The sequence below is a fragment of the Panthera pardus genome, unplaced genomic scaffold, assembly GCF_024362965.1.
Source record: "Panthera pardus isolate Hobbes unplaced genomic scaffold, ASM2436296v1 HiC_scaffold_10, whole genome shotgun sequence".
In the NCBI taxonomy this organism is placed as follows: Eukaryota; Metazoa; Chordata; class Mammalia; order Carnivora; family Felidae; genus Panthera; species Panthera pardus.
In genome coordinates, this window is record NW_026526655.1 from 11,802,137 (window position 1) to 11,827,585 (window position 25,449).

The 25,449-nt window shown below is 47.8% G+C and overlaps 1 protein-coding gene across 2 annotated transcripts in view; it reads right to left on the minus strand.

The window, feature by feature from the left end:
• Nucleotides 1-201: 201 nt before the first annotated feature.
• RHBDD1 (rhomboid domain containing 1) overlaps nucleotides 202-25,449 on the minus strand; it is a 133,912-nt gene continuing 108,664 nt past the window's right edge. Inside the window, exon 7 of one of the 2 annotated variants that reach the window (XM_019445745.2) lies at nucleotides 202-1,312. In XM_019445745.2, the coding sequence (XP_019301290.1) occupies nucleotides 1,218-1,312 (95 nt within the window). In that variant the 3' untranslated portion in view covers nucleotides 202-1,217. The remainder of the gene's footprint in view (nucleotides 1,313-25,449) is intronic. The other variant, XR_002078964.2, reaches the window with a different exon arrangement.

Consider the following 25,449-nt stretch of genomic DNA (forward strand, 5'->3'; position numbering starts at 1 on the left):
CGTGCTCTGCCCCCAGAGATAACCTCTGTTAACATATGGGTATATTGCCTTCAGATGTTTGCTTTATGCATATATAAGGCACATATATTACTCTCATGAACATAAAACTATATATAAATGCTAGAAATATTAATGAAAATAGGAAGATCCTTTTCTGCTTCAACTCTCTTTAAAGATAAATACCTCAGTGACAATAAGACATCAGTGATATCTGACTTTGTCTTTTTATTCATGAAACACAGGCACCAGGAAATAGTCTTAAGTGACATGGATGGCCGTGGGCTCTAACACTGAGGGCTTCTAGGTGGGTCCTGGGCACCTGGGCAGGACAAGCGACTGTTACAGTGGCCATTTAAAAGGCACTTTTATGGGGGAAAAAATACTTCCTCAAAAGGGCTTTCTCAGCGACCAGCCCACCAAATGACTGCTTTACTCTGCCGGTAGCACCTGCTGCTGCTTGGCTGGCTGGTTAACTAACCCAAGTGACATCTCTGGGAACCTATCCTCTCGCTGGAGAGGCCGCTGTGCGCCCCCAACGTCAGTGCCACCTGATGTCTAACGGAGTGTGTAGGCGGTGTCCCCGAGGTCTGACCCAGGCCTTTTCAGCCCGACGTTCTCTAAAGACAGAGCAATGGAAGAACAAGTCAAGTACGCTGTCAACGCCACCTGCACGCGGGCGCCCAAGAGGCCGAGGTGCCCGGGCAAGGGCGAGCGGACAACACGCTCTTACGGCAGCCACGTCATGTTTCCCGGAAAGTCATCGCAGCCACGTGTCAGGAGGCCGAGGCATGGCTTCTCTCTTCCCGCCAAGCCCCGCACCGGGCACGCCGGACAGAAGGGGGGACCTGAACTTCCAGGCTGCTGAAAGGCACAGTCTTCAAAACCGGAACGAGGCAGAGGCACCGCCGGGCTGGCCGCACCAGGAGGGAGTGTGGAAAGCAGTCCCTGCCTGGAGGAACGGACCTTCCGCCTGTGACACAGGAGGAGGCCGGGAGAAGGGCCCACAGAGCTGTGGGCTGCTTCCAGAAGTCTGGTTTCAAGACAAGTCAGTCTGCTGGTGGATGGAGACCCACAGGGGCCACGGGGTGACGAGCCGAGGCAGATGTGAGATAAAGCTGTACTGTGCTTTTTGGTTCTCGTAGGGGCTTGGGAAATGAGGAGCCACACGGGCAATGATCACACGACTGGACCGCTTTTGCCCAGGATGCCCTGCCCCCTCAGTGGCTGTCAAATCTGTGAAGCCGCTTCCTCCTCATTTCTTCCTCTGGTGAGAGACGGAACCCGTAGGGCAGGGGACCCTGGGGGCTGTTTCCTGTAGTGAGAAAACACAAGGGAGACTCAAACACTGCCCGTCCATTGTTCTGACATTTACAGGGTATTGCTTCCTAGGCTTTCAAGGGGGAGAGAAGACAGATGGCTGGGGTGTCATCTTTGTTTCAGCACGAAACAGAAACGTAACAAACATATTTCAACTTCAGCTGTCAGTTTCAGCATCAAGTAAATCTTTTTAGTGCGGTCCAGTCTAGGAGTGTAATCCAGTCCTTTTGAAGATTCTTGACAAATCTCCCCATTTTTATTTTTTCTTCCATCATGCTTCATAATTTGCATCATCTAGCTTCTACAATGTCTCAAGGGCATTTATTATTTTATTTTATTTTTTCTGTCCAGAGGTAATTTGTCACTGTGTCTAACTTCCCCACCAAGTATGCTGATTAGTTTCTCTTCAGCAACCTTTGGGTACCCCCCTCTCCCTGCCTCTGCCCGGCTGCCTCCTGCAGCACCCTGCCACCTGCACCCCAGCCAGTGAGAATCAAGTCTGCGTGAAACACACAAACACCACTGAGCATCCAAGGCCACACAGCAAGGGCCCGATTACCACGCTGACCGATTATCTGGGAGAGCAGACAAAAATGCAGGCTTAACATCTGAAAATCAAATGGAGGACCACGGAAATCATCACTGCAAAAGGCTTTCTGCTCATTCCCTAAGACTGGTACCTTTTCCAAGGTGTTTCCAGGTAATATACATTGATATGACCACTGTGGAGCCCAAGATGAAAAAAAGTTGGAGAAAGCAGTGAGAAATTAACCTGCTCGCAAAGACAAATACTGTATGATGTCACTTACACGTGGAATCTGAAAAACTGAACTCCTAACCAGAGAGTAAATGGCGGTTACCAAGGGCTGGGGGTGGAAGAAGTGAGGGTATAAACTTGTAGTGAGTAAATAAATCCTGGAGATCTCATGTACAGCACTGTGCCTGCAGTCAATATCACTGTATTGGAAACTTCCAAGTTGCTAAGAGGCTACATCAACTGTTCTCAACACAAAGAAGAACTGGTAAATATTGACACGATAAAAATGTTGGCTGATGCTGTTGTAATCATATTGCAATATATAAGTGTATTAAATCAACATGTTTTACACCTTAAGTTTTTTAAAAAAAATTTTTTAATGTTTATTTATCTTTGAGGGAGAGAGAGTGCTAGCAGGGGAGGGGGCAGAGAGAGAGGGAGACGCAGAATCCCACGCAGGCTCCAGGCTCTGAGCTGTCAGCACACAGCCTGACGTGGGGCTCAAACTCACGAACCGCGAGATCATGACCTGAGCCGAAGTTGGACGCTCAGCTGACTGAGTCACCCAGGTGCCCCTGCACACCTTAAATTTACACAATGCTGTACGTCAATAATATCTCAAAAAAAAGTCAGTCTCCTCACTCCACAACAGGAATTTCAGCTGTCAGATGATGAGAAATTTTGAAACGGCAGTCAAAAGGTAACTTGGTTTTTTTTTTTGTTTGTTTTTCATTTTGTTGCTTCCCTAACACTTAGGCTTATCTGGTTCTCCTTTCCTTTTGAGACCATGGGAGAATTACCCCTCCTGGACACCCTGTGGCCATTCCTGACTAGGAAACCTAAACGTCAACTGGGCAGGCCTAGCTTCATACTCACTCCTGCTGGCCAAGCTCTACTCGAAGGCTTTTTGGTTTAGAGCAACATATGCCAATTTATCAACCTTCATTAAGGATGGCATTCAAACACAGTACAGGCTCATAAGACTTCCACCATAAAGAGTTCATGAAGTCTAGGGGCGCCTGGGTGGCTCAGTTGGTTAAGCATCTGTGACTTGGGTCATAATCTCGTGGTTCATGGGTTCAAGCCCCGCATCGGGCTCTGTGCTGACAGTTCAGAGTCTGGAGCCTGTTTCGGATTCTGCGTCTCCCTCCCTGCCCCTCGCCTGCTCGCACACTCACTCTCTCTCTCTCTCTCTCTCAAAAATAAGCAAACATTTAAAAAGTTATTTAAACAAAAAAGATGAAAAGTTTAACTGGATACGATTTTTGCTATATATGTATTTGAAAAGGAATTTTGTCTTTGTTTCCAAGTGGCAAATGCCTGACATTACAGAGAAACTCATGAATCCAATTACCACTAGTTTATTGCCTGAAACTGTTTCATGAGAGGAGATCCAAATCCTGCTTTCCCTTCAACAATCGTTTGCAACGATAAGGCACTTGGGAGTGAAGGCCAGTAGTGACACCCCTACCAGCGCGGCAGGGAGGCAGCGGCAGAGCTGTGGGCGGGGTCAGGGGCAAGTTCAACGTGGCAGGTGGAGCCTGGGCCACTGGGCATGAGCCCGTGGAAGCGGCAGGAGTGCTTGGCCTCCCAAAGGGAATCATGGTGTCCACAGCAGAAAGGTGGAGAGCTGAGGCTTCCATGGAGGGAGACGCAGGGAGGGGCTCAGAGCTGTAGGCCGTGGGGGCTCCTGGGGCCCGAGCGCGCCAAAGGAGCAGCTCGCACACCACTTGGGACCTGCTCGAGGGGCAGTCGGGGAGGGCGGGGCCGAGCCAACGGAAGTGCCGCCTAAGCAAGCAGAGAACTCCCATCAGGGGAACAAGGATCACTCTTCTGCTCCTAGAGCTTTTCTAAGGGGCCCTATTTCAGTCAGCTTTCACTCCCAGTTTCAGGACCCCAAGTTTACAGATGAGGAAACTGGCTCACAGAGTGTTGGGGACACACATGAGGTCACGTCTACCCACTTTCCCACTACCCCTACACCGGCTGTCACCTCTGACGTCATCCCGGTGAGCTCCTGCCCAAACCCACGCGGACATGGGAGCTCCTCCCATTTGGAAATAGAAAAGGAAGGTCCAGCCTTGGGCCCTCAACTCCACACGACTCTGCTGTCACCACAGATACGACTACAAGGCTCCCACAGGGGCCCCTGAAATTCCTAACTTTCCAGGACCACCAGAGGACCCTGATTGTAACAGTAAAACCCGGTTTGTAATCAGGCCCGATTTTATGGGTATTGAAAGCCTGTGCTTTGGGCCAGCAAGGCCTCTGCTATCCATTCAAGTCTCAGCTAAGCTTCGTCTTCCACCCCCTGCTTTTCATTTACTCTTAAAACTGTTTCTGTGTTTCTAGAGTTTCCACTTATGTCATATGGTCTTTTACTTCTCTCCACAGCCTCCACGGGGCTCTACATGGCATTTCTCAAAGGGTCTTAGAAATGTTTACAATATGTACTTACATTTTTTAAGTGTATTTATTTATTTTGAGAGAGACAGAGGGAGAGGAAGGGGCAGAGAGAGAGGGATAAAGAGAGAGAGAGAGGGAGAGAGAGAGAGAGAGAGAGAATCCCAAGCGGGCTCTGCACTGATGTAGGGCTCGAACCCACAAAATGCGAGATCACGACCTGAGCCGAAACCAAGAGTCAGATGCTCAACCAACTGAGCCAGCCAGGTGCCCCTGTAACATTTGTTAAGCTCTTGGCAAAGGTGTGGACAGGCCTCAGCTGGGTGGTGGGAGAAGGTACAGCCCCCATCCCCAGGGATGTGATGGGAAAGGTGTTCGTAGGATGTCATCAGATGCTTCCAGCCCTGCCCGGAACCGGAGGGGACACCCCAGGCCAGTCTGCATTTTGCAGGTTCTAGTAGGCTCCTTTGTGAGGGGGAGGCTGCTCAAACAGGTGACGGCTAGGTCCCTTCCAAGACTGTGAGGTCTGACCACCAGGGACGAAATCCCGACTCCTCCACTCTTAGCTACACATCCCTGAGCAAGCTGGTTATCTTCAGTAGGCCTTAGCTCCCCTATCCATAAAATAGGAATAAAGAGGGATTCCTTTGCTGGGCTGTTGAGAGGCAAGAAAAGAAATGCTACAAATAAAATGCTTAGCTGAGCCCCAGGCACGCAGGCAGTGCCTGATGAGTGCTGGTTGTTATAATTTTTCATCTCTACCACCATCATGAGTCACGTGTCACATGTCTACTTGTTAGTATCGTTAAGTAACTTGGTGGAAGACACAAAATAAAATGATTTCTTAAAAGACAGTGCCCAATTCTATTGGAGGCCCGTTTGGCAGCATTTTGTATAAAATGTGGAGTTGCTGCTTACTAAATATTTGCCTTCTAAGAAACAGATACAAAAAGGAAAAAGGTAATTAACAACCTCCAGTTAACAGCATCTTCTGTAACAACAGAGGAGACTCTTCAGTCCCTGGGAAAGCTGGCGGGCCCAGCCAAGACCTCCTTTCTCCTGCCGAGTTAAATCACGCACTGAACATTTTCAGCCTGGGTGAGACAGCCTTGCTCTGGTGAACTTGGTACAGAGTATTAGTATTTATGAGCCCTGCCTCCGTGTCCTTGTAAATGGAGGTCAGCCCTCAATGTTACTCAGAGAAACAGCGAGCATGCTTCAAAGAACCTCAGGAACAGTGCCCAGTTTAAGATGATTTAGCTCAATTATAGCACCAGTAGTGAGATCATAAGATTTATTGATTCATGGTTCTTGATGGAAACATTTTCAGTTCTCTACCATCCAGATAAGAATTGCTAAAAAGAGCACCATGAGTTGATGGCCATTTTCCCTCCCGTGCGCCATCCCTGTAAATAGAGATGTTTAATTTGCTGGTATTCACAGATCCTGCCCGTGATCTGATGAGCACACTGTACGATTCAGTGAAATTAGACTGATGTGAGTCACAGGATGGCGTATCTTTCCCTTACAGTAGGGACCTAAAGAGGCAATCACTTTAAAAAAAAAAACAACAACAAAAAAACCAACAACAACCAGGAAACCTCTAAATAAATCACCAGTGTTCTCAGGGATTTCTATTGTCAAATGAAGGCAGCAGCATGGGATCCACATTCTCTCTTTTAAGGTTACTTTATTAGAATTCCATGAATTACAAAGCTTCCAAAATGCCTTCTGAAAGGATGGTTGCTAAGTCATTTACTGACAACGACCAACAAGGCTGGAAGAAATCCTAACAATTTGGCAAGACATTCTCTGAAAAGGGGAGATACTTCAGGACATAAGACCACTTTACTTTTTGAGTCACTAATTATAATACATATCTATCTGTCTGTCTGTCTATCTATCTCTTTAAAAAGAGTCTGAAGTTCACCTAGAACCTCGTAACTCCATACAAATGGAAGCATCATCATGGTTTACAAGAAAGGTAACATTTAGAAGTGACTTGAGAGGGAAAATATTCCCATTTCTACTCAACCAATCGAGTCAGCCACAGTGGGGATTTCTTGGTTTTGAACTTCTATCTGGAATCTCAAAATGAGAAGCTTTGAAATGGAGATCCACTCAATGGCTACTTTGCCTCTCTGACCTGAAGTCAGCTAATTTTGGAAATCTTTAGGGCTACAACAGACTTACAATAAATAGGCTATAATTCAGTGAGCAAGTCAAGTAACCTAAAATATTGGGTCTACTAGGTCAGGTCTAGTGTTTCTTCCAATATAGACAATGTACAGTCTGACCTCTGGAACAGAAAGTTCCGGAGACAAGAAACATCTGTTGGGCCATTACTAAATGCTCACCCTTCTTATTCTCCCTCCTTTTTAAAAAGTGCACAGCTTGATTAGTTTTCATGAACTGAACATGTGGGACCAATATCTAGATCAAAATACAGACCACTTCCGGGGCACCTGAAGTTAAACGCCCAACTTCAGCTCACATCATGATCTCATGGTTCGTGAGTTGGAGCCCCACACTGGGCTCTGTGCTGACAGCTCGGAGCCTGGAGCCTGCTTCAGATTCCGGGTCTCCCCCTCTCTCTGCTCCACCCCAGCTGTGCTCTGTCTCTGTCTCTCAAAAAGGAATAAACGTTAAAAAAATACAGAACATTTCTGACACTCGTCAATCTCTGCATGTGCCCTTTTAAGTCACTGCTCCCAACTAAAGAGAACCCACAACCCTGATTTCTGACCGGTGGAGACTCCTTTATTTTCATGCATAAATGGATTCATACTATGTAACCATAGTATGTAACCTTTGTGAGTGGTTTCCTTTTATATTATGTTTGTGATCCACATTGTGTATGTGGTTTTTATTCTACCTGTGCCCCCAAGTGGAACTTCCCTATTTATAGACAGAGGAACTGAGGCTTAGAGATTTCAAGTAACTTGCCAAGACTACACAGCTGGGTCAGTGGCAGAGTCAGGACTCCATCCCAGGAAGGCCCCTTTCTACTCTGCTCTAGATTTGACGTGTGTGAGTGTTTTCCTTAATCCCAAACCAGACTCTGTAAACCTGAACAATACTATGGCCTTAATCATGACTTGGAGACAGGATCTGAAGTCTGCCTCTGCCTTGGACAAGACTCAGTGTAAACAGTAACCACTCTTGGGTTACTAAAGGGACCTGGGATTAGGATCTCCTTTGACGAGGTATCGTTTTAGCAACGGGCCCGGCCGCAAAGGGCAGCCTTGGTAGTTCACCATCAAGTAATATTATACACAAGAGAACAGTTTGTAACTTCTTACACAAACAGTTTTCCATGCACTTTCTACCTCACTGCGCTGGAGGAGCATCAAGGGAGGAAGGAGAGGCTGAGCGTCCACCTGTCATTAGCAGTCACTGGCATATGACACTTTTCTTTTCAACTTGAGTGTAGCTGACACGCGATGTTAGACTAGTTCCAGTGTACGACCTAGTGATTCGACAGTCCTGTCCATGATGCTGTGCTCACCACAGCGGAGCCCCCCTCTGTCACCATACCACGCTATTACAATACTATCCGTATTGTGGCTACCAGTCACTACCAGTGACTATATTCCCTGTGTTGTGCCTTTTAGCCTCATGACGTGTTCATCCCGTAACAGGAAGCCTGTATCTCCCACTCCCTGTCACCCATGTGCCCATCCTCCCCCCCCCCCCCCACTCCCCTCTGGCAACCAGCAACTTGTTCTCTGTATTTATGGGTCTGTTTCTGCTTTTGGTCTATTCAGTTACTTTTTAGATTCCACACATAAGTGAAATCATATGTCTTTCTCTGACTTATTTCACTTAGCGTAATGCCCTGTGTAGGTCCATCCATGTTGTCACAAATGGCAAGACCTCAGCCTTTTTTTTTTTATGGCTAACACTCCATTATGTATTTAAATTTTTTAAAAAAATATTTATTCATTTTTGAGGGACAGAGAGACAGAGCATGAGCAGGGAGAGAGGGAGGGAGACAGAATCCAAAGCAGGCTCCAGGCTCCGTGCTGTCAGCACAGAGCCCGACGCAGGGCTCAAACTCACAGACCACGAAATCATGACCTGAGCTGAAGTCGGACGCTTAACCGAATGAGCCACCCAGGCGCCCATAACACTCCATTATATATTATATCACATCTCCTTTATCCATTCGTCTATCGACGGACACTTGGGTTGTTCATGTAATTTTTGTTTAAACAAATGAATGTGAATTTTAATACTAAAAAACTTTCCTCTTTTTAAGATCTGTCTTAAATCCTTTGAAAATTCTATCACTGTCTCAACAGTTTATCATGAGATTTTCATGACACTAACGATGATTTTCAAACACTTTTTTCATACATTTAACGATGCTTTAGAATGTTCCAAACTTTCCTTGATCTAAAGTGTTTCTTTGACCAAAATGCCATTTGGTCAGCAGTCTGTAGGTACCTCCGTTTACCCATCCTATCAGCTGATTCTGGAAATTGAGAAGAGGTTGACTATGTCTAAGAATACCCATGTATACTTCAGGACTGTATTCCCCCCCCCCCCCCCAATTCAAAACCATGTAGGGTTGGTTATTCACTGGACAAATAAGTACAAACTCTTGGAAAACTAAACACAGGGCTCCCTGAGGGCAGAGGTCTCTCACTTCTGCATTCTCATTGCCTAGCACAGATGAGGGGCCCGACGTGTCTGGTTGGGGTGGCAGAAACCACACGTGGGCCTTGTCTTGAGACACAGGTGGGAGAACACGCTTTACAGCCGACAAAAAGGAACCGAAGGTAGGACTTCCCATCTGTGCGGAAGGAGCGCGTTCTGATAAAAAACGTAGGTACGTGAGCAGGGAGAGGCTAGGAAAAAGATGAAGACCCTTCGGGAAATGAAAACTCCACAGTTTTCTCAGAAGCTCCGGGGCCAGCGTGTCCACTTGGCCTCAGGGGGCGGCTGCCGACAGGACATTTCTGATGGAGATTCCACACCCGTGTGCAGAGGGGGCAGCTGCTGAGCTCGCCCCACTAGGCCTGCATCTCTGCCGGACCCCGCTCTGGGGACCCTCAGGGGCGTCACAGGATTGCCCAGGTCCAGATGGCTCTCTGCTCCAGGCTCTGGACTCCTCAGTCCTTTGTCAGCCCGACCCTCTGGACTTTCTCTCTTGGGCGGAGGCTCACCAGTCGGGGGACCCACAGGCAGGAAGGGGCTTCTAGTGGCTTCTTCAGAGCCTGGATACAAGTCCTTATGCCAACTCCTCATGCTTCTTGATCTTTTTTTTTTTTTTTTTTTAATTTTCATAACTTTTAATTTCATTATTTAAGAAAGGAGAGGACAGGGGCGCCTGGGTGGCTCAGTCGGTTAAGAGTCCGACTTCAGCTCAGGTCATGATCTCATAGTTAGTGGGTTCGAGCCCCACCATCGGGCTCTGTGCTGACAGCTTGGAGCCCGGAGCCTGCTTTGGATTCTGTGTCTCCCTCTTTCTCTGCCCCTCCCCCACTCATGCTCTGTGTGTCTCTCAAAAATAAATAAACATTAAAAAATTTTTTAAAAAAGGACAGTAGGTAAAAGAATAAACTATAATAAATTGAGCTTGACAAGATAAAAAACTGCCTCCTCCCGAGACACATAGAGTTCTGGCCCCACTTGCCTGCCACTTGCTATGACACTCACCCTAAAGAGTGGCCGTGGTGTTTTCCCTTCCTGGCTTTCAGCAGCCCCAGCCCTGTGAGCACAGTTACCACCCCACAGCAACCGACTGGCCACTGAAGGCGGAAGTCAGAGTCGGGGTCCCGGCCCTTCAACGGGGCAAATGCAAGATGTCTGGACAGAGCCAGACGGTCTCGGAGACACCACTCACTGGAGAGTTGCCCAGTATGCTGCTGTGGTCCTTCAACACTAGTGAACATCATAAAGGAAAACTGGTTAAAAACACAGATTACGAGATCCCACTGGTAGAGATTCTTGTGCTGGAGCCCAAGAAGCTGCATTTTAATGAGCACCCAAGTGATTCTGTTGCAGGCGGTGTAGCAAATCGCTGAGAATTGCCGTGGGGAAAAAAAAGATGCTTCACCAGACCTGGGCTCACATCCTGACCCCGCCAGGACCTTGGACAAGTCATTCCCCAGGCCCCCCCCCACACCCCCCAGCCCCTGCTCCCAACCCTCCAGGTGTTGGGCTCATCTGTGCCATGAAGGTGCTGGACGAGACATTTTGCCCCCCTGCACAGAGATGCCATGACTTGTCCGGTTCCCAGTGAGGCATCAGGCTGGCTGGGCTAAGACGGGAGACTGCAATGGGAGACACCAGCCACCGGCCTTTACTGCCTGCAGCCCGGGTGGCTCACTCTGGAGGATCCCGCCTGCCCTGCCGGCCGGCCTGTCGGTGACTTCTGGCATCTGGACACACAACTGGCCGTGCTATGCTCCTTGACAATGTCCTCCAGCTCAGCTGGTCTGTCTCGGTGCCCCTCCACTCTGACATTTTAATTTGCAGTAAACTTTTAATTTTGGAACAGTTTTACATTTGCAGAAAAGTTACAAAGATAATAGAGATGATTCAATTCCCCTAATGTTAGCACCTTACATTATGACAGTATAGTTGTCAAAGGTAAGGGATCATTTATAGGGATGGGTGCATTACTACGAACTAAATTGCGGGTTTCACTTGGATTTTTACCAGTTTTCCCACTAATTTCCTTTTTCTGTACTAGGATCCGTTTGGAACATTTAGTTGTCATGTGTCCTTAGCCTCTTCTGGCCTGTGGCAACTTCTCCATCTTTTCTTGCTTCCTATGACCTTGACCATCTTGAGGAACTCCAGCCAGGTAGCCTGTAGAATGTCCCTCAGTTGGGTTTCTCTTATGTTTTTCCTCATGCTTAGACTGAGGTTATGGATCTTAAGAAGAAGTCACAGAGGTCAAGTACTCTTCCCATCCTGTCTTATCCGGGGCTCCTGCTATCAACATGACTAGCCACTGGGGGGGGCGGGTAACCTTGAGTACTTGGTTAAGTAGTGTTTGCCACGTTCCTCCACCTTTAAACTTGTCTGATGAGTTCCGAGGGAATAAAGCTTTGAGTCTCTCCAGGAATGACCAGGATAAAATGGAAGAAGTAGGAGTAGGTACTTCAAGGAGGCTTGGTCACCTGTTGGGGAATGACTGGATAGGGTGGGGGTCGTCCCTGACCTTCACTGGGCGCCAGGCCCCTGGATTCCAGGTGAAGGGGCTCCAACACTGGTGTGAATGTATGAATCACCACGAGGGCTGGAGAGAGTTTCCGATTCTGTAGGCTTGGCATGGAGCCCAGGCCATTGTATTTTTAATGAGCTCCCAGGTGATTCGGACCTACAGTAGCTCTGGGGAACCAATGAGCTACAGCTTAGATTTTTCTTTCAACTAAAAATACCCACCTTGGGTTTGCTTCCAGTTTTTACACTTGCCAGCAGGTGGACCCAGAGGCCTGTGACACGGAGTCCACTGAAGAAAACTAGGGCAAATTCCAGTCAACAAAGCATTCCGCCTCGTAAGCAGAACCGGGGTTATTTTGAAACAGATGGGCTCTACAGAGCCTGCCGCACTGAATATTATGGAGCTGTTTATTGTCTAGATGGTCTGGATGATCTGCCAGCATCTAGCAGTTTCTCTGTCACATCAGACTTCTTCAAGAGCAGAGGAGGAGACGGACGAGGCACTCAGAGAGGGTTAGACGTGGTTATGGATGTGGATGCGGAGTCGGATATTTTAACCGGCTCTAAACTCAGAATCTACTCTTGCTACTGTGCTTACTGCTTTGCATCACGGAGGGCTTTTTACTGCAAGGGTCTGTATCCCCCTAACTCCAGGTTAGAAGAGGTAAACAAACACAATCTGTGGGAATAAGACAACCTTGGATGCAGTGATACTAAAAACGACTTATTTTAAAACCTAACCAAAGCGGTAATGTTTCCCGGTCCACACTGTCACCCCAACCCCACTTATACTTGCCCCCAGTCTTCTTTCCTTCTGCCCCCTCTCCTTGTACCGCCCCAGCAGAATAGCAGGAGGGAGGAAGTGAGATAAACAAGGGCCATACGACTGTGCCTGATGCAGCGTTTCCGCGCGTGCAGGGCCAGGACTTATAAACGGAGTGTTCTGTGAGTCCTGGAAATCTGCAAAGAACTCCAGCATCCATGGCTCCTCCCTGGAGGATGTTTTCAATTCCTTAGCCCATGACCTCAGACACTTAGCTGCTGTCCTGGCCGGCCCAGGCCCAGAGGGGCCACGAAGGGGTCTTTGAAGCTGGCGGCTTGGTAATTGGTGGTCTGGCTGTCTCTGCGGCTGGACAGTCCCCAGGGGTTGGAGGGATACCGAGAGGGGCTTCCTGGCGGACGAGGCCCTGCCTGAGATGGTGGGCTCCTCACTGCCTGGGCCACCAGCTCCCCCGGCTCCACGGGATAAAATGCCAGGTGCGTAGTCCACCCCCACCCCCACCTCGCGTGCAGGGGGAGGCCCTTCGCTCAGAAACGACAAGCTCCCTAATGCTATTGCTTTTCGCCTGGGCTTTCAAAGCCCCTGTTCACACAGAGGTACAGAGACGCGTCTGTGATGACATTTAGACCTACTTCATTTTTTCCCTCACTCCCTCTCCCTCGAGTTTCAAATCAGAGACAGCTCAAGTTTCAGCTCTGGAAGCAAAGGCCCAAAATAATGTTTTCATTGACTTTTGAAATCACAGCCCATTTAAAATTAGACAATATTTCACTCAGAAACCTCAATCTTCTGAAAACACCGTTTAGCCTTGGGGAATGAAAAAAAAATACAAATAAACATCATCCCAAGAAATCACGGGATAAGGAAACAAATGTGGAGAGCTAATGCGAGAACTTTGGAAAGGGACAAGGGAACTTGGGTTGACAACCTCTGCTGACAGCGACTACTCAGGGGTCAAGTCCAGCTCTCCCTGGACAACCACTGCAGGTAACTGGGTGTGTCAGGAGAAACGAGGAGCCTCGGGAGGCAAGGGGGTTGGGATGGCTGGTCCCCAGGCTCGGTGGCCACAGCAACCCAATGCTTCCATGTCACGGTCCTGCGAGAAACATGGCATAATGAAGCACCAAAGGCTAGATACTGGCCCTAGAACAGGAAGTCCCAAAGTCTGATGTAGAGAAGCTTGGTGAGAGGCAGATTCTAGGCTGTAACTTGGGAGATCCCAGCCCAGTATCTGTGGTGGGACCCAGGAATCTGCATTTCTTTTTCTCAAGCACCGAGAGTGAGTCACCGGCCTCATTATATGAAACTTTGATCACAGCAATGCCAAAATGTATTCTGGGGGTTCGTCTGGCCTTGGCCATGAGCACCTTTATGGCCACTGAGTTTATAGAAGTCGGTCTTTTGTCACATTTTTCATGAGTCAGAGACTCTGGTGGTTTCTTGGGTTGTTTATGCTCAATCCTGGATGATGTGGGCTTTAAAAGTAAGGTATCATTGTAACCTGGCTGTCCAGAGGATTATAACAAATACAATTATGGTATTGCCCCAGAGATTCTGTTAGCCCTAACATTAGTGTAGATGAAACTGGCCCACTGCCCCTCACCCAATCCTCGGAACAGAACGATTCACCTCTGGATCCCTGGTGGCCGGTACAGGGTGGGTGTATCACAAATGTTTGGTGCATGGACAAAGAACAACCAATTGTGCCATCAGGGTGGAGCAGAGAGAGGGAGTCAGGGTGACCAGGCCGGAACAATGGGGCCAGAGGACACTGACAGAAATGGAGACACATGGTGCCAGGTAGGGAATTTCAAGGTCTGGGAATCTTGGTTTCTGGCCTTGGCCCCCAACCAGCTCCCAAACCATAGGCATTCATGGATGAGGAACAGGTGAGAGGAGGCTATGCACACACAGGCTTAAGAATACAATGCCATGTATTTGTTTCTTCTATGAAATTCCTTAGGAATTTCCTCTATGGGTTCCTCTAGGAATTCCTCTAGGAATTCCTTTTCCTGGGCTCTGGGATTCATGATACCTTAGAGAACTTTCAGTAGCTAGAAGCAGGCCAAGATAGGAGATGTATTGGGTACATCTAAGCTGAATGCATCTTAAAGACTCCAAAAATTCAAATTATTTCTGCATTTCAAATATCATAAGCCAGATTAGTGCATAACCACATGTCCAGAGATACTGATATCAATGCATAATTACAAAATATCCCTGACCTAGGAAACTGTCCCTGAGATTTTTGATGGCCAAGAGAACATCGTGGTTCAATGCTCTCATGAGAGCTGAAAGCTGCCTGGAATCCTTTTCTCGAAGGTGGGATGAGAGGAGGACAAAGTGATGAGAGCCTCTGCGATGGGGTGTGGCATGGCTGGTGTCCAAGGGTCGCAGTCGGCAGGGCCAGGCTGAGGGCATCACAGGGAAGCAACAGCCATGAGGAGCTAAAACAATGTGAGGACAGTGGCCGGGTGGTTAAATAAAAAAGGCAGGAGAGAGGAGGTGAGCATACATGAAAGAAGAATGACGCTGTATTGGATATACGATCACCATGACTTCTGAATGGCCACCACTGGGCTGGGCTCCTCTAGGAGGGCACAGGCACCATGGAAGGGGAGGAGAGCACAAGTGCTGAGCCTTTCTGGGTGGATACACCCCGTTGAGGTGGGCAGCTGAGAGGCCATCGGGGCATCACGAACACACAGGAGCCTTGCTCTCAGAGCCTAACAGCCAACAAGTTCTTCCAGGTGAGTCCACCTGGAGTTGTGCGGGCTGTGGATTTCTGTGACATGATAAACGATCCCACAAGCATGGCGGCCATTTTCAAAACACGCTTCTTTCTGTATTCGATGGTATTTAGCCTAACCCTGAGCCTAACTGCCACTCTTTGCGTGTTCTTTTAGGTCTGATTAACTCACTCCCACCACATTCTGACCTTGTGCCCCATCTAAGAGAGCATGTGGATGTGTGCGTGTGCATGGACACGTGCATGTGGGTGCACATACACACACGTACACACACACCGAGACTTAAACACCTCCAATAAACAAACCCTCCCGGCCTCAGGAAGGCCTGGGGGCTTTCTCAGACGGTTTTCATACCATTCAAACAGCCTGCCTCTAACTGCCTCATCCTGACCTAGAACTGTTCAGAAATGACTCTAAAATGGCCTCTTAGCAGAGAAGAGATACTCCATAACAATAAAGAGTGACTTACTCTTACAGGGCTGTTAATAATCTCTAGGAAAATAAAACTTACTTTATGAACATTAAGGGAGACCTTGGGACTAAATTTTTTGAACTTCACTGGCCAAGTTAGGAGTCTAGAGTTTGGCTTATCTTGGAAAACAGAGGAGCTAGATGAAGGGGAGGACGATGTTGCTCTCTGAGCCTCTTTGGAAGTATCTTGTGCATGCTGCGGACAGATTAAAAGCTAGTGCTGGAAGGCCTGTCTATGGTTTTAAGAAGGAAGCTCTGAGGAGTCAGTCAAGTGTGGACAGGAGATTCGGGGTGAGATGCATCCAGTCCATAGTAAAAATCATGGGTTTTCAGAGAAGGGAGGGGGGTCATTTGAGGTGATGGTATCCAGTCGGCTCATTTTGGAGATGGGAAACAGAAGTGCAGAGAGGATAAATGGTTTTCCTGTTTTGTGCAGCTACGGGGGCAGAACCAGAAGTCAGGACTCTCGACGGTCTGTTCCTACTACCTGGCTAATTTTTTTTCCTTAAGTTTATTCATTTTGAGAGCCAGAGCAAGTGTGCATGCACAAGCAGGGGAGGGGCAGAGGGAGAGGGAGAGAATGCCAAGCAGGCTCTGTGCTGTCAGTGCAGAGCCCAAAGTGGGGCTGGATGTCAGGAACTGTGATATCATGACCTGAGCTGAAAGACGTTCAACCGACTGAGCCACCCAGGCGCCCCGTCTTATTTTCTCTCTTAGGCATTTCATCCTGCATAACCCACACCTCCCTAGTCAAACCCGCAGTGGACACTGGCGTTTCACTGAAGTGCCCTTCTGCCACGTGGCTCTGGCAGGGGACAGAGAGAGGGAATGATTTCTGGAGCCAGACAGACCTGATGTTCTTATCTGTGCAGGGCAGAAATCTGCTTCACAGATGTGCTCAGAAATGAATGAACTGAAGAGTTTCACCACCTGGCCCCAAACAATCACAGGTAAGTGGCTCCTGATTATTATACTAATAACCCCTCTTCCAGGCTGCCCCATCCTGGGTACGTCCCCACCATACAGCCAGTTAGTCACACATACCCAGACCCTAGTCATCCGAGACTATTCCTTCTTCCTCACCTGCCCCTCTTGGACCCCTCACCGAATCCTGTCATTTTAACCCGAACATTTCCCAAACTCCTCCCTTCCTCTCCATCTTCCCCATCACCAACCCTGTCTGAGCCACCTGCTTCGTGAGCCCGGACTGGCATCTGAGCCTCTAAGTGATCTCCCCACACTGTCTCTGGTCCTCCTACCAGCCATTCCACACACAGTTGTGGGAGAGCTTCTAGAAAGCACGTGCCTCATCAAGTTCATCCTCTGCCTGCCAAGGGTTTCCTTTTATTTAAGTACAAACATCAAAATTTGTACCCAGTCCAGTACACTTGCCCTGTCACCTCCCACTCACCAGTTCCCTCCTCCAGCAACCAGCTCAAACACCATGTCTCCAGGAAATTGTGCCCAACCCCTCTCCCCCGCCACCCCAAACCCTCAGTGAGGGTCCTCTGCCCTAAGCTCTCACAGGAACACGGCCCCTTCCTTCAAAAGCACACCGTGCCCCCATTAGTAATTGGACAGGACTCATTATTTCAATAATGTGGGTTCTCACTGGGCTTTGAGCTCTGCGGGGTAAGAACAGGGAGAGGTTGTGTTCACATTCTCTCTCCAGGGATGAATAAATAAATGAGCCGATGCACGAATGAGAGAGAGGGAGGGAGGGAGGAGGTAGGGTAGTAACTACTGTCCTCATTTTACAGATGGCCAAACTGAGGCTCCAGAAGGTGTGTGACTTCCTGAGGCCTCAAGAGCCAGCACATAATATAGCCTAGACACGAGGGGCTGGATCTGAGCCCAGTGTTCTCTGTCCTCCATGAGGCACCCACCCATCTCCCTTTAACCGGCACCCACATCTCTCCCTTTAACATCCAACTTTCTCCACTTCAACCAGTGGCTCAGCAAAAAAAAAAAAAAAAAAAATCAGTGATTTGTTTTGTTTTGTTTTTCAATGGGGGCTATGAGGGTACAGGAGGGGCCATAATTGGTACATGAAAAAAAAAAGAAGAAATTGCAAGTTGATATAGTGGATATTTTGAGTTAAAAAAAAAAGATGACCATGAAAAGGCACAAAATTTGTTGCTATTTAGACCCAACTATAACCACATTTCCAGAATTGTTTCTATGGGTCTGAAGATAGCAGATTAAGGGCAACTGACTTGGCAAAGGGCCTAGACGGGTTTTCAGACGCTCTTAGGTTAGAAAAAAATAAGGGCAGTAAAAGCTCCGGTGAGGACACTATACCAACATGACTGATATAAATGGAACATACTTCTATGAGTCATTTGTAGCTTTAAATACTACAGAAAAAAGAATTTATAAAACATGCCCAAACAGCCTCCCTTTGATGTGGCGAACCCTTTTAAAACCACATTGTTCAAATTTATGTTAAAATGCAAACCCTTCATGTTTACAATGGCACTCTCGGAGAAATGCAATATAAAAGTACAACTGTTAAATTTCAAAGACAAGACTTATAACCTCAGAACAATAGGGCATTCCCAGCGCAAATTTATGAGCTGTTAAACCTCAAAAGGTTTCTTCAATTAGCAGTGAAGGCTTTTGACATATTTGCAGCCTGATATAGGGGCTGCTCTTTCTATAATTTGGGGTGTATTGCTTTTATCAGAACTTTTCCTTACTTTTATTGACCTCGGCCGACAACCATTGTGCTTCTCTGTGCACAGCGTTTGATCCTGCTAATTATGCTGTGGGGCCAGGACGGCATTTCACGGTTTACCATTGCTCCTGGGGCGCGCTACAAATTATACATAATGCATTGCATTGTAATTGCTGCATTGTGAACTTGGCTCGCCTTTCCAACATAAAATACCGACATCCAAGTAGTTTTATTATAAAAAAACCATAAGGGATTCTTTTGGATTATAAACATCTGAAGACATAACATTCTCATGAATTCCAGCTGGCTATTTTGGACACACAGAGGGCAGGCAAGGCTGAAAAGCAAAGCAAATATACTTCATATTGATGTTTACAGAGGAAAAGGAGAGGCAGTCCTAAAGGCAAGAAGACTATGCTGAATGCAAAACACAACAGAGGGAGCAGAAGCTGAAGGGCGGACAGAAGTCCAAACTGAGATGCAAATTCCAGCGATGGTCCTAAGCCTCACTGGGCCTCGAGTTCCTCATTTTGAAAACAAAGGCACAGAACCAAGTGAGCAAAAAAGTCCCTTCTCCCCAAAGACAGCGGCCTCAGGAGAGCAGTGGCTTGTTTTCTGCATCTAATTCGTCAGGCCAGCCTTCCTACCAGGGGGCTAGGAACCTGAATCTTGTAGTAAACATGAGGCCTCTCTTGGGTGCCCTACTGGTTTGGGGCCTCGGAGAAGAAGATAATGGCTTTTTAAAGGGCCGGGGGCAGAGTGAGTGAAGCCACACGTTTTATATATGCAACGCGGCCAGCTGGCACACAAAATTACGAGAACGGTATGGGGGTCAGTGAGGCTTATCGCTGTGGCCTGCACACCCCGGGCCGGAAGTCCGTGCTCCGGACACCCCCCAGCAGGCTGCTTGTGTCTCCAGGCTTGTGGTTTAGAAGCAACCTAGGTACCAGGCAACCGCTCCTAATCCTCTTTTCTACCTGCACCCTCCTCCCCCGCCAAAACGAGACAGTAGCCTGATCTATGAGTTCAGACTGGTTTCTTTTCACTTCCTTTCAGGGAGAAGAATGTTCTAGAAGAGCTTAGGTGGAGGTGGCACTCTATCTGAGCACATTCTGCATCAGTGAGGATGCCGTCATCAAAGTTGGGGAGAAGGTGGGGGTGAGGTTGTGGGTCAGGCTCGTGCATCTTGGTAATTTACAACAAATCATCGCTGAGGACACGCTGCTTCCCCGCTGCTTCCACGCATCACACTGGCTGGGTTTGGAAGCTGATGACTTGGCACCCTCACTTCTCTTGTCTAATGGTGTTTCTGGGGTGCGGGGTACGGGGGGATGTCTGTGTAAGATCCAGGATGAGCAGACAGCTACAGGCTGTCCCCACAGGCTCTGCCTGGGAGCTATATTTGGGCTGCCCTGACGGGGATGGTGGCCAGTTTTGTCACACCTTCACAGTGTCCCTTGGGCCAAAGGCTTGGGAGGTTTCATCCCTGTTCCAATCCATGCTGCTTTTAGTCTCCAAACAATCGAGACTTCTGACCAGTCAAGTTGGCCATGCCGGTGAGGGTGGAAAGGGGGACTATTAAAAAAAATTTTTTTTTAATGTTTATTTATTTTTGACAGATAGAGACAGAGCACGAGCGGGGGAGAAGCAAAGAGAGAGGGAGACACAGAATCCGAAGCAGGCTCCAGGCTCTGAGCTCAGCACAGAGCCCGATGTGGGGCTCAGACTCACAGAGTGTGAGATCATGACCCGAGCCGAAGTCGGACGCTCAGCCAACTGAGCTACCCAGGTGCCCCTGAAAGGGGGACTATTTTAAACTGAGCCCACTCGCGTGATTGCATTCATATTTTCTGTGTTGCTCAGACCTAAAGACAAAATACAGCACCTCAGTCCTGCAGCCAGATGCACTCAGCAGAGCCCACAGGGGGCATGTTTTCAGCTCTTGTTTTCTGTCAGCAATGGCAGAACTTGGCCTATGTGTATGATCTCTTTTCAACTATTTTCTAAATCATATGTAGTTTCCATAAGCATTACCACAACTTCTAACGTGCCAGTATAAAAGGCAACACTTAAGGAGTTTATGTGTAGATCACTGTTGAAAATTCTAAGCCTAACAGATGTTCAGGGCTTCCTTCTTTGTGTAGAAATACATGCATTTCCATGCCTTTCCGCACCAGACAACATTTGACACAGTGTCTTTGCATCCAAGCAACCTCCCTGTTCTGTACCAAACCACCCCCTTTCCTTAAGAGAAAGTTTCTGTCGTCGAGGTGGGACTGGCCTGGTTTCTGCGGGCTCCAAGGGGAAATGAGAAAGTGTCAGGAAAATCAAGCAGCGGGTGGCCCCAGGAGGAAGGGGACTTCCGCAAGGGGATGACCACTCTGAGGAAGGCAAGCCAACTGTTAGGGCCTCAAGAGCATCTACTCCCACAAGTTTCCGACACGGTCCTGTCAAAAAGAGTTTCTCTTTATGCCCTTTATCATCTCGGCGTCGCTTAAACCTTGGGAGACCCGACAGGAGCGTGGGTCTAAAAGCTCATGTGTTAGAAATGGAGCTTCTGAATAAAGGGAAGGAATAGCTGGTGGTTTTAGGAACACAATTTCCAGAGTGACCCGGCGGCTCAGTCGGTTGGGCAACCGAGTCTTGATTTGGGCACAGGTCGTGATCCCAGGGTCGTGGGCTCTGCACTAAGCATGGAGCCTGCTTGAGTTTCTCTCTCTCCCTCTGCCCCTCTCCCCTGCTTGCTCTTTCTCTCTCTCAAACAAAAATCTTAAAGAAAAAAAAAACACTACAATTTCCTTCCCACCACCAAGAGACTTGACTCTGACCCTTCCCTGGGTCACCGCAGTGAATGAGTTGGGGCGACTGGCAGTGCTGCGGTCCATATGTGGCCATCAGATCAGTGGACCTGGGCCTTGTGTGTGCCACAGGAGCACAGCCTGCAGGAGATACGTGGCCTAAAACTGGTAAAGGTCACCCACGTACAAGGCCAGGGACCTTACAGGAGTGAGCTCCAATTATACAACGCCTTCGGCCCCAGACGGGTCGCCGCCCTGCCCTGAGAGATGGGTACTGGACGCTAGAGTGCCCTGGTGCTTGGAAATTCCTACGCAAATCACTTCCAGGGTAAACTCGTATTTATTTTTCAACCAACTGGGAGAATCAAATGACCAGATGTCTCTTTTGTAGATCTTCATTAACGAACAAGAGACCTGACAGAAGTCACCACCTGGATTCTCGGGACTCAAAGGCAGCAACACTCACACGATATTGTGGGGTCAGGTCCTGGTTAAGCTTCACCGCATTCACGCTCTATGCTCAGCACTGTGTCCCGAGACCTGAAATTCCGCGGACGGACACTGAAAGGACCCTGTGAGTCAAATGTTAAGTGCAGTAAAATTTGGTGTAAAGGAAATATGCTCTCAAATGTCAGTTCTATTGGGGTGATGATCCACCCAGTTTCATAATCTCTGGTTAACTAGAAAACTCACAACTTCTTCCTCCTACTGCCGACAGCTGACGTTTTATTGTGTGCTTACTACGTGTCGGGTATGGAGTTAAGCATCTGTGACGATGAGGGACAAGGGGGGGGTGTGTGGCTCACCAGTCACAGCCAGGAGAGGACACAGTTAGTGTCCTCATTTCCATCCCTTCTAACCTCCTTCATTTTGGTTTAGAGTTTGTAATTTCTAATTCCAGCAAAGTCTTGGAGGCTGTCTGAAAATTTACTAATTTGTCTCTCCCCTCTTTCCTTAATTAATACAACCGACCTTAACTGAAAACATGGACTGTGTGTCAGGCACCATTCTAGATTAAGGAAGAATAAGGTACAGTTTCCTCTCTTGAGAAACTCACGGAAGCCTAAGATGAATAGGGCTATATGGTTTAAATGAGTGCATATATTCACATCCATGAGACCTATGCGCTAAAGCCAATATTAAACGTATGTAAAATTTCTAAAGCTAATGAAGCTACTTAGTTAGACACCCCCCTCGTTTTACAGATCCTGAAACAGAGTTCAGAAAAGCTAAGAAACTTGCCCAAGTCCCTCAGCTAGCCTCCAGTAACTTTGTGGTTGTTGCTGTGGTGGTGGTTGTGAAGATTTTGTTTTTAAGTAATCTCTACAGCCACCGCGGGGCTCAAACTTACAACCCCGAGATCAAGAGTCCCGTGTTCTACCGACTGAGCCAGCCAGGTGCCCTGCCTGCATGAACCCTGGAACTGGAACCCGGCCCTCCTCATTCTCATTGACTACAGACACACCTATGATTCGGCGCATCAAACACTGTATGGGCTCCAACAAGGTTTCCAGCAAGAAGGGTCATTCCAATGGCTCAGGCGGCCATAAGGCATTGCCAGTCTTGCTCACATAGCACATAACTTGACTGTGTTAGAACAGTGGCTTCTCTTTGATGTAGGGCCACAGACATGCAAAACATGCAGTTGGTGGGTGGTGAACCCTCCATCAAAGAGTTCTGTGTTCCTCCGACGTACTGCTCCTCCCACCTGGTTCAACAGTGAGCAAACAGCCCAGCTAATTTCAATCCAAACTTCGGACCTATATTTGGCAGCAAAGTATGTTTAGAACTTTGCAGGGTTGGCCACGCAAGGGTCGGAATCCTAACTATTCAAATTGTTACACCCAGTTGTGCAAAAGGAGCCTTTGACTCTGGCCACTCGTCAAGGCCTGTGATACTGGGTAAGCACGCAAGAGTGTGGCAAGGCTGTGAGTCAGCCTCCCCACCGTCCCCTCAAATCCTCAAGCCTAGCACATGCCAGCAGCCATTCTCCTACCTAGTGGTCAACCTGGACAAAAAGGCTCTCAGGAGGGAGCAGCTGGAAGGGTCAACAGTCAGGATTATGATTTTAGGACAGAAAACTCTACTGGCCTTACAGTTGTTCTAAGGCTCAGACAAATGCTGGAGAGGGATGTGATCTGTGGCAATTATGCCCGTGAATGAAGCAGCTCCACGTTCTTCCCAGTTGATTTTCACTCCATAAGACAATAACAATGACAATCACAAGACACCTGGCAGTGTTAAGAATCACCATCTCTAGAACTTTTAGGCTTGTTTACTCATGTCTAATATACCACCCTCTCTAAAGAGAAAACAGTTCAACTATAAAACATTAGAAAAGTTCTTGCTGGGGTGCTTGGGCGATTCAGTCAGTTAAGTCTGACTCTTTTTTTAAAAAATATTTTTTTAATGTTTATTTATTTTTGACAGAGAGAGAGAGAGAGAGAGAGAGAGAGAGAGAGAGAGAGAGAGAATGAGCGGGGGAGGGGCAGAGAGAGAGGGAGACACAGAATCCGAAGCAGGCTCCAGGCTCTGAGCTGTCAGCAAGAGCCCGACGAGGGGCTCGAACTCACAGACCGTGAGATCATGACCTGAGACCATGACCTCAGCCAAAGTCGGACGCTTAACCGACTGAGCCACCCAGGCGCCCCAAGTCTGATTCTTGATTTTGGCTCATATCATGATCTCGCGGTCTTGAGATAGAGCCCCATGTTGGGCTCTGTGCTGACTGTGGAGCCTGCTCAGGATTCTCTCCCTCCCTCTCTCTCTCTTGCTATCCCTCCCCTGCTTGAACATGCGTGCTCTCTAAAAAAATTAAAAAGTAAAAAGTTCTTGGGGCGCCTGGGTGGCTCAGTCGGTTGAGCTTCCGACTTCGGCTCAGGTCATGATCTCACGGTTCGTGGGTTCGAGCCCCGCGTCAGGCTCTGTGCTGACAGCTCAGAGCCTGGAGCTTGTTTTAGATTCTGTGTCTCCCTCTCTCTCTGACCCTCCCCCACTCATGCTCTGTCTCTCTCTGTCTCAAAAATAAATAAACATTAAAAAAAATTTAAAAAAAATAAATAAAAAATAATAAATAAAAAGTTCTTGCTGAACAGGACTGGGCAGGGAAGAAAGAGTAAACGGGAGAGGAAACATCTAGCAACTGCTTTGGGAAATAATCCCAAAGCCATGGAGCTTTAAATAAATAAATACCAACCTTCCAATGGGGATAGTTTTGGGTAAATGGCAAAGCACATGAGGAAGCTGAGTAGAAAAGGGCATATGAAAATTCCACCTTCCTGACTTCCTTACACAACGAGGCCAGACGTTTCCCCTCAGGCACCCACTTCTTGGTCACCAACATCTCCAACACAATAAAACACCTCAACATTTTCTTGAGTAATTATATTCTTAAGTTGATGTCAGGCAAATCTTGTTCTTTCTCTGGGGAGAATATGCTTTGGGATTCTTGCCACAAATGAAAATGCCCTTGATGAGTTTAGGAACCGCTCCCTTAGGAACCATATAGATCTAGGGGCTCCTGGGTGGCTCAGTTGGTTGATCGTCTGGCTCTTGATATCAGCGCAGGTCTTAATTTCAGGGTTGTGAGTGCAAGCCCCCTGTCGGACTCCACGTTGAACGTGGAGCCTACTTTAAAAAAAACACGAAAAAAAAGAACAATGCAGATATATCCATACATGCAAAAAGGCAATACTGAAAGTGAACGAGGGGTGCCTGGGTGGCTCAGTTGGTTAAGAGTCTGACTTCGAGTTGGGTCATGACCTCACAGTTTGTGGGTTCAAGACCTGTGTCAGGCTCTGGGCTGACAGCTCAGAGCCTGGAGCCTGCTTCGGGTTCTGTGTCTCCCTCTCTCTCTCTCTGCCCCTCCTTCACTCATGCTCTGTCTCTCTCTGTCTCTCAAAATGAATAAATGTAAAAAAAAATTAAAACAAAAAAAAAAAAAAAAAAAGGAAGGTGAACGAGAGTCCCTGGGTTGAAGTTCAGGGAGGAACCACCATGAGGAAGGACAGTGCCAGGGGGCACAATACAAACTCAAGAAGGGTTCTACATCTGCTTATTCTGAAGTCCAGGCCCACCAAGAGATTTGAAAAGAAATACAGAAAAATACCATAGCAGTGGAGAAACTGAACATTTACGTGCTCAATCTTTATGCTCTAGGCTTCCTTCCCCACTGTAGGCGTTAGTTTATAAACAGAAGGGTTGTCTTTTGAATACACAAGGTCACGTGTGCATGTACATACAATCCAACCAAAAAATGAGTAATAAAAAGCAAAGACATTTCAAATATACGTCACCAAAGGGACCCCAAGGAGCAA